Genomic DNA, 16,587 nt, shown 5'->3' with positions numbered 1-16,587 from the left:
TTACAAACTGCAATTACATGAGAGCATGGAATCTTGAATGATTGCCACTTATTGCAAGAACATGTCCCTTCTTTCAAGCTTAAAACTTGGGTATCCTGTCCTTTGTAGGGAAAAATCATTATTATTCAGGGTTTAGGGTTTAGGGTTTCGAAAGTTTGACTTTTCCTGTCAATGGATGTCACCGTATGTGCCGATGCTCGTTTTTCCCACCTCTTCAGTTTCTTTCGGGCATATTTTGTATATATGTCCCCACGATTGAGTGTTTTGAGTGCTTTACTGATTTCTTGTCTCTGGCGTTCAAAATACAATATTGTGCGATAGAATGTTAGCCTAACCAAAGAAATAATTGGTAACCTTCTAGCACATTTGAAAACATCGTTCATGCATTTAGCTGCATTGCTGGTCATCCACCCATAGCGGTACCCACCGTCATATGACTGTGTCCATTTTTCCAAGTCAATGTCTGAAAAAAATTCAAGACATTCAAGGTGCAATTATTTCAATTCTTTTATGCATTGAATGAACTTACGCCTTTGGTGTTGATTTCTAGCCTTGAACACCAAATTTTTTAGTTGCTTCGATTTGTATTTTGTATTGAAACAATTTCTTCATTTAATTGCAGCAAGAATGCCTTTATGTCTGCCAGAAATCAAGCAAATACCCTCTCTTTGGGTAACATATTCACGCAATGCCCACAAAAATCATGACCAACTAGACGAATTCTCACCTTCTACGATAGCAAAAGCAAGGGGAAATATATGTCCGTTTGCATCAATAGATAAGGTTGTCAATAATTTTCCCTTATACTTTTCGTAGAGATAGTTCCATCAATCTGGATTAATAACCTACAATGGTTGAACCCTTCTCTTGCAGGACCAAAAGACCAAAAAACTCGTCCAAAAATAGTCGTACCTAGCACATGGAAGGAAAAACCAATCTGTTCGTGTTCCTGGACTGTAATGAACAACAACACTCAGCCAATACGGAAGCTCCGAATATGATTTCTCCCAATCGCCAAACACAACAATTAACGCTTTTCTCTTGGCTTGCCACACCTGGCCACAGGTACTCAGGATCAACTCTAACCAAATTTTGAATTTCAATACTCATGAAATTTGAATCCAGATGTTCCTGTGTCAATTCTAAAAACAAACATGAGTGTTCTCCTTGAAGTTTTGTGATTTCGAACATCCCATGAGTTTTGCGCCGACATGCCCGTAGCCTCCAAGCACAACCGTCACTCCATGATTTACATTTAACATACCAAAGATCCTGATTTGATTCCACTACGACAATTTCGTAGTGTTCTGTTACACAATATGTTCACACATTGAATTTGTCATTTTCCAATCTATTTGGCTGAACATTTCCGACGGTACCAACTCAAGGTCATGTTCACTACTACTGTCGTTTCCAAATAATTCATCAACTTCAACGTCAATGTCATTATCTCCATCATTTCCAAGTTCAAGAATTACTAAATCTTCAGGACGCATCGACATATTTATTATGTTTTTTTCAACTGACAAAAAAATACGTTAATATGTCAACCCAACAAACTCCAATTTCTAATTTTAACATATAAGATCTAAATATTATACATTTAAATCAGACTAAATCTAAGATTTATAAATTATATATTTAAATCAGCCCAAACAAATAAACAAATATAAGATGATTTAAGATCTACAAACATTTACATATAAGATCAACCCAACAAATACATATAAGATTTCTAAGTGTAACATACATATATTTCTAAGTTTAAATCAACTCAAACAAATAAAAAAAATATAAGATCAGCTCAAAAACATACATATACAACATACATAAACTACCCAAAAACATACATAAACTAAATCAGCCCAAAAACATACAAATAAAAAAATATAAGAATTTCATTGATCAGCCCAAAAACATACATAAACTCAGCCCAAAAACATGCAAAAATAACATATCAGCCCAAAAACATACATAAACTAGAGAAAGAATGCAAAAAATATACATATATATCTAAGTTTAAAATATATTGAAAAAAACAAGAAATATACCACAGAAACGAGCAAAAATCAGCAGCCAAAAAGGTATGAAAATCGAGCAACACGACCGCTACAATGGGGGATTCGGTGAGGCTTAAATAGAGAACTGAAAATCGAGCAAAATCGAAATTTTGGAAGATTTTGGTGAAATGGAGGCCTTGGTGAGGAAAATCAACAAGATTTTGGAAAATAGAAAGCAAAATAGAAGAAGAAATCGAAAACAAAAATCGGTGAGAGGAAGAAATCGTTCATGCAAAAACAATCCAAACGGTTTTGATGAGGAAGAAGAAGTGGCGGTTTCGGTGAGGAAGAAGAAGGAGCTGTTTTGGTGAGGAAGAAGAAAGGGCAGATTTTTTTAATACGAGGAAGTCGTGTACCTGGTACATGATTCCTTCAGTCAAACCTGCATGACTGCAACGCCAGACTGGGCGTGCCAGGTGGCCAGGTACTCGTGTACCCAATAACCAGACGCACTTTCATCGCTTAATCGTATACCCGGATTTAAGGTAGGATGTGTATCCAAATTACACGATTTTAAAACCACCTGGATTCATACTTTTCCTCCAACCCCTATTTTCTTGTTTAATTATTTTTAAAAAAAATTCTGGATTTACTCTTATAAGGCATGGAAACCATATAAAATTATTAAACCTTGAATTTACTCGGACGGACGTTATTCGATTTTTCACATCCTAAAATAAACTTTTTTTTTATTGGACAATTTTTCTTTTTTTTTCTTTTTTTTTTTTTTTTTTTTAGAATCTTCATCAGTAGGATAGAGGGTCTTTCAAAGTCTTGGAAAATTCTATGATTTTTCATATTGGATCGAATAATTATGCCAGTCGTTTTGCCATCGATTAGATCGTACGGACATTCAATTCATCTTCTTCTTTAGCAAAATCCGATTAACTTTGCTTCAAATTTTCTCTTCTCCTTCTCTTCCTGCAAAAACTCCATCCATGCTTCATTCTTTAACTGCGTCGGCATGATCTTCAGTTCAGTATAATCCATCAATACTTACCTAATTCCGCTGCTTCCAGGAAATGTGGTCGATTCCTTACCAGCAGTTTTACAGCTGCCTCAGATACTTTGTCGCCGATTGGGAGTTTTTCATCTTCAGCCCAATGGGGAGACCAAGGACTCCCCGCCGTCACTTCCGCCTCCGGTTGCCATGGAATGTGGTATAGTGCTCTCTTGGTTGCGCCCTCGGTTTTGTTCGCCATCTATTTGGCGATTAGCGCCATCAAGAACCTGAAGAAGTTTTTTCTTGGTCGCTCGTTTATAATGATCTCGTATTATGCCCTTCTCTGGATCACTACGCTCCTAAATCTTGCTTGGTGCGCTCTTCAGGTGAGTTTCTCTCGATTATTTTCATCATGTAAGGAGGGCTTTAAAGAAATGTAGTTTGCTTTGAATTAACGAGCTCTCTTGTAAGACGGTAAATATTTTTGTGTCTGGTACCTGCACATAATGGTTCGTTTTTGTACTCTGGGATAGGAATTGGACCACGCCTATTGTTCTCTTTCTTCGTGCCTTGGTTTTTCTTTTCATTGCTGCTAAATGATGTGTGTTTCTTTTTCTTCTCCTCCTCCTTATTATTATTCTTATATTTTTTTTAAGAAGTTGGGGGCTGTTTGAGAGCTATGTAGGAAAACAGTTCTCAGATTGTAAGAACCAGAACATAGGAAGAATGGCTTTTGAAACGTGTTTTGTCTTGGTTTCTTTTCTTTGAGATGATTTGATTTCTTAGTGTATTGAGTATCTTGAGTTGTTCTTCTCCCTAAGATTTTAGGGTAGTGATTGCACAAAAACCCTCTCTCTACAGACTTGCACTGAGAGCTTTTGAATGAGTTTTACAAACAAAAAAAGAAAGGGGAAAAAATCACTCTAATTGATCAGACTAAATCATAGAGGAAACGAACCCCTGTAAGGCCTACAGAGTTGGAAGAAAGAAGGGGGAAAAAATGACTAGGAGGCTCCAAAAACAACAAGATCCTAGAGTCCCTACCAAGCCTTTTTCAACCTCGTATTCCTTTTTAGTTTACATTCATAAAAAAAGAGCTTAGCTGCATCCAACGACAACAACTTATTCTTCTTAAAACTTTGTTGATACCATGGAAACAAGTTTGGGCCTACTGACACCTGAAGACAAAGCCATCTGAATCAACTAGCCTTCATTAAATATTATGGATATATGGACACTTTAAGAAGTGATAACTCTGCAGTTACGTGGCTACGCCTTGGGTATACGACAGGGTTAAAACGTAGGTACTTTTTCATTAATCATCATGGAAGTATTTTTTGAAGTAAAGAACAAAGAATTCTAGAATCTAGACTCATACTGCTCCTAACATTTTCCATTGATTTTATGGGAGAACTCTAAGCAGTCTTAAATCCAAACTAGACTTGGAACTACTTTTTGGTATATTCTGAAGTTTATCAGATTGATGGAGCTACTAGCACGTGCAGTGCAAGTGCCTGTTATCTGCATCGGAATTTGACATAGAACTTATCCAAGCCATAGTATATCTTATATTTTATTATGCTGTATTATTATCCCTGCAGTTTTAATTTTACATATCTTTTCCATCGGTTATTTGATTTCTGAGATGGATATGCTTTTCGTTGATTTTTGCTGTTTTAATTCTCTGTAAATCAGGCATGGGAATGCTCTCCCGGGAAGAAGGTTCTTTGGAATCTTTTGTCATTGTTCACATCATCTGGAATGTTGTTTCTGGAAATTAGTCTGGTGGCTTTCTTACTCAAAGAAAATTATTCAGGTGGGATGGAAGCCTTGTTGCACAATTTTATCATCTCGGGAACTCTAGTTGGTGTTGATGTGCTTCTTAAGGTAATATATGAATGTACTTCTTTGAGGTTTGTGTGGTCGATTTTCTCTTATTCGATAGTACAATCTATGGAATTTTATAACCACGATCTCAATTAGTGGACGTGTTTTGAACAGTTATTGGTTGGCAATCAATTGATTCGACTGTAATTGTTTAACATTTTGCTTGTATTTTCTTGATTATGACTTTGTTTGGTAAAGAACTCAAACGTTTTTAGGGTGGTAGTTATATTAAGATGAATATATGGCTTCTGGATGGTGATCAGTGTACTCTTTTCCTTGTTTTGTAAATTGTAACAACTATTACTTTATGTTGCTGAATGAAGTGGCTCCTGTGCTTGATTTTTATTAGCTCCTTTCATACTATTCATATTTCAATTAGAAGTTTAGTTCAGTTTTTGTTTTCTGTCAGGTTTGTAATTTCACCCTTCCTGCTATGGTAATTGTACATCTACATATTTACCAAATGAACTTCAATTCAGGTCATATACGTGTTTGGATTTGGCATCCCACTGTTCATTGGGGTTGGTAGTACACACTGGGCAAGGTGGGGTGTATGGACCATCCACAAGTTCTTGCTAACTGCAGTATATGGCTTCGTATTGTTTGTTCATTTCTCAAAATGGAGAGATAAGCTACCACGTTAGCACATATTCAGTTCTTCATTGTTGTTTATATACCCATTTTCATCAAATTAACAGGGATTTCTGTTGTCATTTTGTTGTGTCTACAGCCAGACCATCGTTCTATAATTACATTGCTGTGATGTTTGTTGTTAGCGCTTTAGCATTTTTCGCCAGTGGGCTTGCTGCGTTTGAAGTTAGGTTTGGCATCTGGTAATTGTACTGTCCTTTATACTATCCTACGAGTTACTGTTCAGATTATCTTCTCAGTAATCTTAATCTCTGGAAGTTACATAGTTGGTGCTTTATGCTGTAGGTTGTACAATTTCACGGTTATCAGCTACCATTCTATGTATCTTCCTTTCCTGTATGTGACGTTTCTGGCAGATTTTTTCCAGGTGCAATCCTTTGTGCATTATAGTTGATTCTTCATCCAAAGTTCTTTTTTTTGTTTTTTTTGTTTTCTGTACAAACAAATATGGGGTTACTTCAAATGAAAAGAGTATATGCCAGTTACTATGCTCATGTTTGTTTACTATAGTTCATATTTTCAAATGTAGAAGTATTCATTCCTTTCAAATGTAGAAGTATTCATTCTTATGAAGGAGCATATGCTAATTATTGCTGGACTATGCTCACGTAAACTAGAGTTCATATTTATAAATCTAGAAGTATTCATTCTTATTATATATCGAGTGTATAGGATTAAGAATCTTCATTTTTTCAGGAGGAAGACTTCCTTTTGGAGAATGCGTACTATTCAGAAATGAGAGATGCAGGATTCTTTGATTCAGAGTGGGATTAGCCTCAACTCTTGAGAGAAAACCTATCTCTGTATGTTTGTATGGTTGATGTTTACATACGATGTAAATAAAACATAAACAGAAAATTTTCATTAGCAATAAAGCCTAATTATCTCAATCAATTGTTTATTTTGTTGGAAACCAGTGAGGAAATTTGCCTGAGTTATTTCCCCCTTAGTTTTTAAGGTTTGGAAGAATCAATTCATGATGCATTTACCGTGTTGCCTCCTGCTATTGGATCAACTCGGTCGCTGTTTACAAGAAATACATGTGAAAATTCATGAGAGGATTGGATTTGAGTTGCTCAGGCATGTTTGGTATGCAACCTAAATCAAATAGATTTAGAAAATATTTGTTTGGTAAATTTGTTTATTTTAAACTCTGTTATCCACCCAGTGAAAATTATAAAAACAAACCTGTCTAGATTTTACGTAGAATTGTATAAAGATAAAAAAATTTATAAATATCTTATTTCATGTTATAAATCCATTTCATTTTTTTTAAAAAAAAACAAAATATATAGAACAAACATATATATGTAACATAATACATTATAAAGTATATAATATTGTAACATAAAGATTACACAAAATTGATAGAATGAAATACATGTGAAAATTAATTTATAATAGTTGAGTTTAATTTAATATTTATCTAACAACTATAACTATTTTATGTTTTTTTTTAAAAATATCATCATACAATTTAAAAAACATTTTAAAAATCTACCACTGAAAAGATAAAATACAATTCTATTTCTGATTGATTACTTTGTTTCTAAATCACCAATCAAGCCCAACGTTCAAATTATTGGTAGACCATTAGCATAAGAAATGAGTAGAGACCTCAAGAACTTAACTGTGAAAAGAAAAAGAAAAAGGAAAAGGGCAAAAAAAAAAAGGATAATACAACACTTCCAACAGATGTGATAACTATATACTTGTATTTAGGCATTTACCACTTGTACATAAAATCTAAACCTGATTTTATTTTCATCATTGAACTAGAATGATAAATATATTCAGAACATACTAATCGGTTTATTTATGTCCCGAAGAGCACTTCAGATTATTTAAGATTACTGATTATTGATGATAATTTAATGCTCGATCTTATTCTTAATCCATCAACGGTCAAGGATTCACCACGTCTTGTTTTTTGCAGCTTTGATCTTGACGTCGAATCATGAACATCCAAATTCCAAGCATTGATTCTTATATATTGAGTGCATAGGATTAAGAATTTTCATTTTTTGAGGAATTTTTTTAATATATAATGACAAAAATAGGGTTGGAGGAAAAGTATTCCTAAAAATAGGTTTTTAAATCATGTACCGGGTATTATGTATTCGTCGTAAACGACAACAACATGGTGAACCTAATTTAAAGGGACACGAAGACAACCCCACGAGAGATGAGGGCCAGGAGGATCATTTTTAAATTTCATGTAAACTTTCATTTTCAAATTGTAAATTAAAGAACTAATCGTAAATATTCTTCAATATCATGACATTTTTTTAATATGAGTATAAGATGTTTTCATTGTAGATCAGATATATAATTAAACTTAATAATGAAGTAATTTGTGGACTAATTCCTAAAGTTTTAATATTGTTGTACATTTACAATTAAAAAAAAAGTCAACAAACTTTTTAAAACAAAAAAAAGAAAAAAAGAAAAACGAAAAAATGCAAATCGTGGACCGGGTCCACGAGTTTAGACCGATCAACCAGTCAGCCGACGTGGTGCTGACTGGATTAAACGGTACTCGTGTACCAGGTACACGAGTTTGCCACATGGCAATCGTGTACCCGATACACCCGATACACATTTCACTACCCAAATTTTGTAGTTTTCCAAAACACCTATTCTTAGAAAAAATTTACCTCCAACCTTATTTTTGTTATTATATTTTTAAAAAATATTATTTTTAAAAAAAATCTTTTTTGAGGAAGACTTTTTTTTGCAGGATTGTTTGATTTAGAATAGGATTAACCTCAGCTACCATTTTCTGCATGCTCGTTTGGTTAATATTTACATTCGATGTAAATAAACAGAAAATTCTCATTAGCAATAAATCCTGTGATCAACTTTGTGAAAATTATAATAAAACCTGTCTAGATTTTATATAGAATTATATTAAGAAAAAATAAAAACTTTGCAAGTCTAAGAAAGAAAAGTCCCAAAATTCAAAAGAAAACTCGAGTAATAATTTTTATTAATGAGGGCAGTCCCTTTTTATAGGCCAAAGGGGCTGGAAAACTCAACTGGACAAGCTGTTATGACAGACTCTTTACTAACTAATATTTTGATTAAAGAATACAAACAAAATAAAAGATTGAATATAATAAAAGACTTTGGCCTAGACTAGATAAGGTTCTAAACAAGAAAACCTTAAAGAAATTTACAAGATAGTCAAGAACTCAAGAACTAAGAAAGAACATGAAAGATTCCCAACATATGTCCGACATCAGGTTCACTACATACCACATATGTGAATGAATAATTCTTGGAAATAATACGAAAACTACCACAGAGTGACATCTCAAGACAACTTATGGTAAAACATAAGAACGGCAACAAAAGGTTACTTTTAGGACTGTTCTTGTTATTGGACTGACAGTTGCTGATAACTGGATTAGTGGAAAATATCATGGATCATGGATCAACGAATTATGGATCTACCTACTCATTAAATAATTGATATAGTGATAAGAAACCTTTATTTTGGAATAGACAACACTGTTGGAATTACAATGTATCTACCCGTGACAAATTTGAGAGGTATACTTTCTCTCCACACCTTTACAAACTGACTTCTCTCCGCACCTTTACAAACTGACTCAGGACAAGACAGCATAACCCTCGGAAAACAGAAAACAGAGCAACCGCTTGGCGACACTAGCCAATATAATATTCTCATCCATAGAGGAAGATACATCAGCGAGCTGTTCATGTAATTATCTCATCTCAAGATGTCGGTCTCCTCAAAATAATCAATGCTAGCTCTGTTGATCTTGAGACTGGAAATTTCCTTACATGTGAATAGAGTATTGTTAAGAGTGATAACAGAATCTTCCTTATAGAACAGAAGAAAATCAAATCTGCACATTGTAAATGAGTAAGATGAACTCTACCGATTCCCAACTTAAATCCATTAATCAAGATCTACTTGCCTCTCTCAAACTGACAATTAAAAATACTCACAGAATTATACCTTTCTGATAAGTATTCTGAATAATTTGATTGGATAAATTTCTCACTAGATCCGCTTCGGATATTAAGCCAATCCATGTTTGTTTCTATAGAGTGGAACCCCTAAATTTATTCTTCTATAAGAGCATAATAATTTAAGAATGGTTCAAATCAATCCTTTGTTAAATAAATTGAATAAAGGAAGAAGATTAAAGAAAAAAAAATTCAGGTTATTTATAATGCATCTGCACCACAGGGAGCCAAAATGATTCAAAATCCTTTCATGATCTTTTAGAGCTCTCATAACCAAAAGAAAAATTACTAACATACATGTGGTGATCTAACGCTTGCTCCTGTAGTGCAAAATAACTCTTCTTGATAAGCATATGAACTTAAGTACAAAACATACAACAAATGAACAGAATGGAACAGGACACCAGCTTCTCTGCTGTCTTTGCTGTGTCCTTTCGAGATTGAACAAACACCATTGCTTGATGCCCATGCTTTAATGAATCAACAACCTTACACCAAATGTTTTGAACTGAAATGTTAAATCAGTGGAGTTCTTTTCCAAAGTAGAATCTGGCATAGATCCTAAATAAACGTAAAAACCTTCTCATAGCATATTTCATTTAACACGTCATTGCGAGCTGCAAAGTTATGCACACTGATACCAATATATTGTTGTGCAAGAGGCACAGGACGGCTAGAATCAAAGAACAAAAGTCCTGTTCCTGGATTCACTCTAAGAAACTGTGCAACCTAGATTCAGATAGAGTGACTAGAATCAGCTAGCCAAAAATAATGAGGCTCAAGAAGGCCAACTAAAAGATAATCATACAAAAGAATCTTCAGAACATAGTGAAGGAAAACCTCCGAGTAATTAGGGAGGGTGGCTGAAAGGCCAACAATACGTATCATTATTTGTGTTGACTCCACCTGTCAACATACAGAAAATTAATAGTCAGGAACACGCCATATATTCCTTGAATTCTAATTCAGAAACATTTTAAATGGAAACATGCCATGACAACTAGTAATAATATATTATCTCAACTTATGTTCGTTTCAATGATTCAGGAGGAAAAAAAACATGTCCACTTAAAGCAGATAAAACACAATAAAAACTTGTATTATAATAATTTACCTGACGAAGAGTTCGTGCAACTAGTGCCTCAATTACAGGCCCTCGGTCATCATTTAAAAGATGTACCTCGTCAATAATTAAGAGTTTCACCAACATCGACAGTGACATGTCACTGCTTTTGCGAGCAATGACATCCTATTTCTAACGTGTTGTCACTATCATCTGGTGTCAATTGAAAAGCAGAAACAGCCTTAGTTGCTTTCAACAACTGAGAAGATAATTGATGATGAATAATTTAGTAAAGCAACCTGAGTTTCTTCAAGTTCATTCTTCAAAAGTTGCATGTCTCCAGTTAGTTCTCTTACAGTAACATTCAAGGGTGACAAACGATGGCTAAAAGTAGATGTGACCTCGCAGCAAATGCCTAGAATATACAACACCAGACAAAAAAAAGAAGCTCGCATGCCAACACCCTCCCCAGAAAATTAAAAAACGAATGAAAGCTATTTACCTTCATAGGAGCAACATAAACTATCTTAAATTCATCTTTATGCAATAAACTATCTTAAATTCATCTTTATGCAATAAACTATCTTAAATTCATCTTTATGCAAATATCCATCCTTGAAATGCTGTGAAATCTGGAACTCAAAACAAAACCGTAATGCATTCAATGCACATGAATTTAAGAAATATCTTTCTGTACATAGCGGGACCATAATGCTACTCGTATAATTCTCTAAATTTTGGTTGGAAAATGTACCCAACCGGAAAGGACTAAAGTAACCCAAAAGCACGAAAACACCATCAGCAAAAAATTATTCTAAATAGTTGTCCTCCATTTCTGTTAGCAGTATGATCAAGTAAGAATAATAATAATTTACAAGAACACATCATATAACACAAAGATGACCATATCAGGGTAGATGCAACTCTCCAACTGCTATCACCTCAGTAAAGGCATATACCTTATCAGAAAGGCCTGTGCTATGGGCTTATGTCCCATAGGTGTGACTCATCATAAATGAATTAATGACCAAAATATTACATCCAAACAAAGGAGCAAAGCATTTCTGTTACAACCATCTAAGTACAAACCTCACGGAGAATGGAGATCATGGCTGACCTAAAAGAAATAATCATACAACCAGAACAAGAAAGATAATACGTACAATTTAAAGATGTCAGCTTTCCACAAATAGAAAGGAGATAGCTCACTAGTATATTCTCATTAGTGTTATAAGCAGTGTCAAAAATGCGACTCTGTATACAATTCAATTATTAGAATCCACGAAAAGCAGCTTAAGCAAAATCATCCAACTCCTTTATTTCGATCTAATAGCAAATGAAAACAGAAAATATATATACATTATAAGATGTGAGTAAATTTTAGAACACATGCAGAATCAAAAACTTAAAATGTGGCTACTGAAACAAGTAAAACTAAAAGAAACAAGAGTGTAGAAAGAATAGTAAAGTGGTCCATATTTTATAGTCCGCAAAAATTCTCATACAATCTCATTTTTAAAAATGCCTTCAATATTATACATATCTTGACAGATCATAATATAGAACAATATCTAACGAACCGTAAATAAGAATATCTAATATACCGTAAATAAGAATATCTAATATACCGTGAATAAGAATATAGGAACTTATTCCCAGTACTTAAGTTCGATAAATCTTGTCTAGCATTAGTAAATACCACCGTGAGAACATTATATCTAAAAAAGGAGTAGACAGAAACAACAAAAGATCTAAAAAGCAGTTATTATAGAACTCGATCCCTAAGACGTTCATAGAAAGATTGCAATTATCTTTGTAAAGTGAAGTATGAAAATCTGACAATTGCATCTTAGCCACAATTGCTTGGCATGCCTTCCAATGCCATAATTACAGAAAAATGACCCTAGACATATGTCTCATAATTCTTGACTGAGCAAAGACATTCAGAGATTGAAAAAAAAAAAAAAAACAAATAATAATAAAAACACTTACCAGCTTTTCTCCAGGTCTCAATTGTGCTGCTGGGATTGGAGAGATAGTTACCTCCTCATATCCACTGTCTCATTATAGCTTACTGGTACAAATCTCTCTAAACTCTCGATCTCGCTCTCATTATTGATCGTTCTCATTATAACTTGTACATATACAAACTATAAACTCACGCTCTCACTTCTCTCGGTCATATAATTTGCACTCTCGCTCTTGTTCTCGATCACTGTCTCATTATAACATATCTAGTAAAAATGTTGCTGTTGATACTCATGTTACTCTCACTCTCGATCTCGCTACCACTGCCCTTGACCATGTATTGTGAGGTCTTCTTTGTTTTATTGCAATTCCTCAATCATAAGAATAAGAACAATAATAGATTTTGTTATATTTATATAGTTAAAATTGTAAGCAAAGCAATTGTGTTAAGTTCGCTGACATTATGATATAGCTCAGATTTAGCACTTAATCATAGAGGCAAAATATCATCTGGTCAAACAAGAACGTGCGATTCTTCAAGACCCTTCATCGAATCTTTGATTGGCCATGAAAAATTAAATTGTTTGCAGAAAACAAATATAATATCGAAAAACTTGAAGTGTAAAATCTAAATCTAGATGTACTAAAAACCAACAAAATTACCAAAACCCATATTTGGGAATAAGCAAACTAGTAAGTGCCACCTTGATTTCACATCATAAAATATACAAACAAAAACAACATTGATTTTCTTGCTGTCATAGATGTATATAGCCATTCCTGCTCTTCCAGTCTCCAGCTCTTTTATAATCCAACATTTGTTAGTTTTAAAATGTCATCACCAACATCATCAGCTAGCAAAAGATGAAATAAATCCAAGAAGGCATAGGAAGGAAGATTTGGAGAATCGAGCAGCCTACATTTTAGAGTCGAAATGTTGAAACAAAAATTCTACAAGAAATGCATAATAAAAGAACTTGCAAAATCGCATAATAAAAGAACTTGCAAAATCTAGAAACTGAAATAGATGGCCATACAATCAGAGTTACCCAAATATAAAGTAGAATCCGATCCCTTCATCTTATTCTTCTGCATCTTCTTTATTCTTCTTTTTCTTCTTCTTTTTCTTCTCACTTCCATCAACATGACCATCTGCTTCACCATTTTGAACATCAGCTGCATGTATATGAGAATCATCATTTCCAGATTCGTTATCTTTCTTTTTCTTTTTCTTCTTGGACTTTTCTGTCTCAGGTGTACCTGCTTCTTTAGCTTCTTTAGCTTCTTTGTCCTTCTTCTTTTTTTTCTTCTCTGAATTTTCAACATTCTCCTCATCCGAAGGTTCTTCTGCAGTACCCTTCTCTTTGTCTTTCTTCTTCTTCTTCTTCTTCTTCTCTTTCTTCCCGACTTCTTCTTCAACATCTTCAGCCTTATCAGCCTTCAGTTTCTTACCTGGAGCAGCTTCAGTTTCTTCATCTAGTTTTCGCTTCCGCCCTCCGCCATCTTTTCCTGTCTCTTCTGCAGCAGTAGGCTTAGCAGTTGCAGTGTCGGTAGCGAAAACACTTGCAACCAAAGAGTCCCCACCAGTGGGTAAAACCAAATTCCTCAGCCATTCCTGAGGAGTTTTCTCATTTGGCTTCCCATGCTTGTCCAACTTCCCTTCCCCAATAAGTTTTTTCTTCATTGATGCCCTTGGACCTAGTCCCCACTTCCTTGGATAAGTATCTCGATCCATCACAACCCTTTTGATCTTTGCAACAACACCATGGTCACAAGTTGCCATCACTGCAGTAGTCATCTCTGCAATACCAAGAGCAATGGCTTCACCTTTGGTGGTCATAAGTACAACTTCTTCCCCAACTCCAATATCGTTTTCGAATCTCAACAACCCTGGAATCATCAACTTCGCACCATAACAAATAGCATTAACAGCAGAATCCTTGACAACCAATCTTTTATAGCTTGTCAAAACCACCTCAAGAGGCATAATTACCCTCCTCAGATAGCTTTCATCCTTGAAATTATCATAAACCCATTGGGCATCCATCACATCATGCATTGTAACCATGTTATCCTTCTCACCCAAAATTCCAGATCTCACCCTCCTAAGTTCCTGCATGTGCCCTCCAACGCCAAGAATCAAACCCAAGTGTACACACAACGTCCTAACATAAGTTCCCGCTTCACAAGAAATCCAAAATACAACCAAATGTTTATCAACATCATACTCAAGAAGCTTGCTTTCATATATAGTTCTAATCCTAAGCTGTCTTTTCACAGCAGATATCAACGGCGGCCTCTGAAACACAGCCCCAGTGAGCGTCTCCAGAGCCCGAGCAACTTTAGAAACATCGGGCACAGCAGAATGCAACCGAGCAACACACACGTACTCTTTACCCGCACCCTGTTGCGACTTCACAAGTCGTGTGGCTCGATCAATGCACACAATCAGGTTCCCAGTTACCTTCGGGTCGAGAGTACCACTATGACCCGTTTTATCAACCCGAAGAATCCGCTTAATCCAAGCCACCACTTCGTGCGACGAAGGATTCGCTGGTTTATCAAGATTGAGAATACCATACCTGATATACTCAGCCAAAGGCCGTTTGAGAGGCAAGAAACCAGACGGCAGAGGAGTGTAATGACCAGTACGTACATTAAGACGGTCGTAGTTTTTCAGAAGAATAGGCCATTGAGATGTGTCCACCGGTGGAGCAACACTGCTAGGCTTGATCATAAAGTCAACAACATCCTTCCACGGCTGTTCGTCGGAACCGACAGCCGATGACATGCTCCTGTGCTTCGACGTGGCTGAACTTCTCAAGCTTTTTTCTTTTCAAGAAACAACTTCTCTAGGGTTTTAGGGGAGCCCAACTTGGAGGACAGCAGGGTTTTCACTACGCGGGAAATTTGTAAGCATTTTTTTTTTTTTTTTAAGAAACCATTTCTTAAGGAAGGTCACTGCACGTGAGATTATGGAGGAGCATGAGCCCATGATCACTGTACGTGAGATCATAGAATCCCTGAAGGGAATGTTCAGACAATCCTTCGGGCAGTTCAAGCATGGAACTTTCAAAAGCATCTTCAACTCCAAAATGAAGGAGGGTACATCTGTTTGAGAACATGTTTTAAACATGATGGTCCACTTTAATGTGGTAGAGATGAATGGAGCCCCCATCGATGAGAGCAGCCAGGTTAGCATTATTCTGCAAACGTTGCCAGAAAGCTTCCTGCACTTCATAAGCAACGTTGTTCTGAACAGGGTTGATTACACCTTTACAACTTTCCTCAACGAGTTGTAGACATTCCAATCCTTGTTAAAAAGTAAGGAGAGGACAGTTGGTGAGGCAAATATTGTTTCATCATCTAAAAAGTTCTACAAAGGTTCGACCTCAGGAACTAAGTTTGCACCTTCTTCTTTCAACACTAACACGTGGAAAAAGAAAAAAGGGTAGTAAGGGGAAGGGGAAGGCATCGGCTAACCCACAACCTGTTGCACAGTGAGGTAGGCAATTAGTGCCGGTCGAAAAAAGAAAGTGTTTCCATTGCAACCAGGATGGGCACTAGAAGCGGAACTGCCCACGTTGGCTAAAGGAGAGGAGGAAGGCTAAGGCCAAGAGTAGACAAGGTAAATGTGATTTACTAGTTCTGGAAACTTCTTTAGTGGAGAATGATGATTCTGCCTGGATTATAGATTTTGAGGCCACTAATCATATTTGTCCTTCTTTTCAGGGGATTAGATCTTGGCGGCAACTTGAGGCTGATGAGATAACAATGCGAGTAGGCACCGAACACGTTGTCTCAGTTGTGGCAGTGGGAGACCTCCAGTTAACTTTACATAATAGGTTTATCATTTTACATGATGTATATGTATTTCCTGAGTTAAAGAGGAACTTAATTTCCATAAACTGTTTACTTGAATGTAAATATACCCTTAACTTTTCAATGAATAAAGTGTTTATTCTTAAAGATGGTGTTGAGATATGTTCAGCATTACTGGAAAATAATTTGTATGT

At 35.4% G+C, this 16,587-nt stretch overlaps 2 protein-coding genes across 2 annotated transcripts; one reads left to right on the top strand and one right to left on the bottom strand.

Moving 5' to 3' along the window:
• The first annotated feature begins 919 nt into the window (after positions 1-919).
• On the top strand, positions 920-6,431 carry LOC120084029 (protein CANDIDATE G-PROTEIN COUPLED RECEPTOR 2-like). Its single transcript, XM_039039933.1, has 7 exons — positions 920-1,065; positions 3,080-3,389; positions 4,699-4,890; positions 5,370-5,529; positions 5,621-5,723; positions 5,827-5,908; positions 6,238-6,431. The coding sequence occupies exons 1-7, from the start codon at positions 920-922 to the stop codon at positions 6,313-6,315; spliced, it is 1,071 nt and encodes a 356-aa protein (XP_038895861.1). The 3' UTR covers positions 6,316-6,431.
• Positions 6,432-9,018: 2,587 nt separating this feature from the next.
• Positions 9,019-15,387, bottom strand: LOC120083066 (H/ACA ribonucleoprotein complex subunit 4-like). The gene is made up of 4 exons (XM_039038595.1): positions 13,621-15,387; positions 10,903-13,487; positions 10,655-10,816; positions 9,019-10,446 (listed from the first exon to the last, which is right to left on the bottom strand). Exon 1 carries the CDS (start codon positions 15,360-15,362, stop codon positions 13,653-13,655), a length of 1,710 nt encoding a protein of 569 aa, XP_038894523.1. The 5' UTR covers positions 15,363-15,387; the 3' UTR covers positions 9,019-10,446; positions 10,655-10,816; positions 10,903-13,487; positions 13,621-13,652.
• Between the last annotated feature and the right edge of the window lie 1,200 nt (positions 15,388-16,587).

The sequence above is a fragment of the Benincasa hispida genome, chromosome 8 (assembly GCF_009727055.1).
Source record: "Benincasa hispida cultivar B227 chromosome 8, ASM972705v1, whole genome shotgun sequence".
In the NCBI taxonomy this organism is placed as follows: Eukaryota; Viridiplantae; Streptophyta; class Magnoliopsida; order Cucurbitales; family Cucurbitaceae; genus Benincasa; species Benincasa hispida.
Note: the sequence above shows the minus strand (reverse complement) of the source record. Positions and strands in the feature narration are given on the sequence as shown.

Bases quoted from the DNA above. Each gene is read 5' to 3' on its own strand.
- LOC120084029 (XM_039039933.1), top strand. From the start codon at position 920: ATGGAAGGAAAAACCAATCTGTTCGTGTTCCTGGACTGTAATGAACAA. The intron at 4,891-5,369 runs GTAATATATGAA...ACTTCAATTCAG, and splicing joins GTGTTGATGTGCTTCTTAAG to GTCATATACGTGTTTGGATT. The intron at 5,909-6,237 runs GTGCAATCCTTT...TCATTTTTTCAG, and splicing joins TTCTGGCAGATTTTTTCCAG to GAGGAAGACTTCCTTTTGGA.
- LOC120083066 (XM_039038595.1), bottom strand. From the start codon at position 15,362: ATGTCATCGGCTGTCGGTTCCGACGAACAGCCGTGGAAGGATGTTGTT.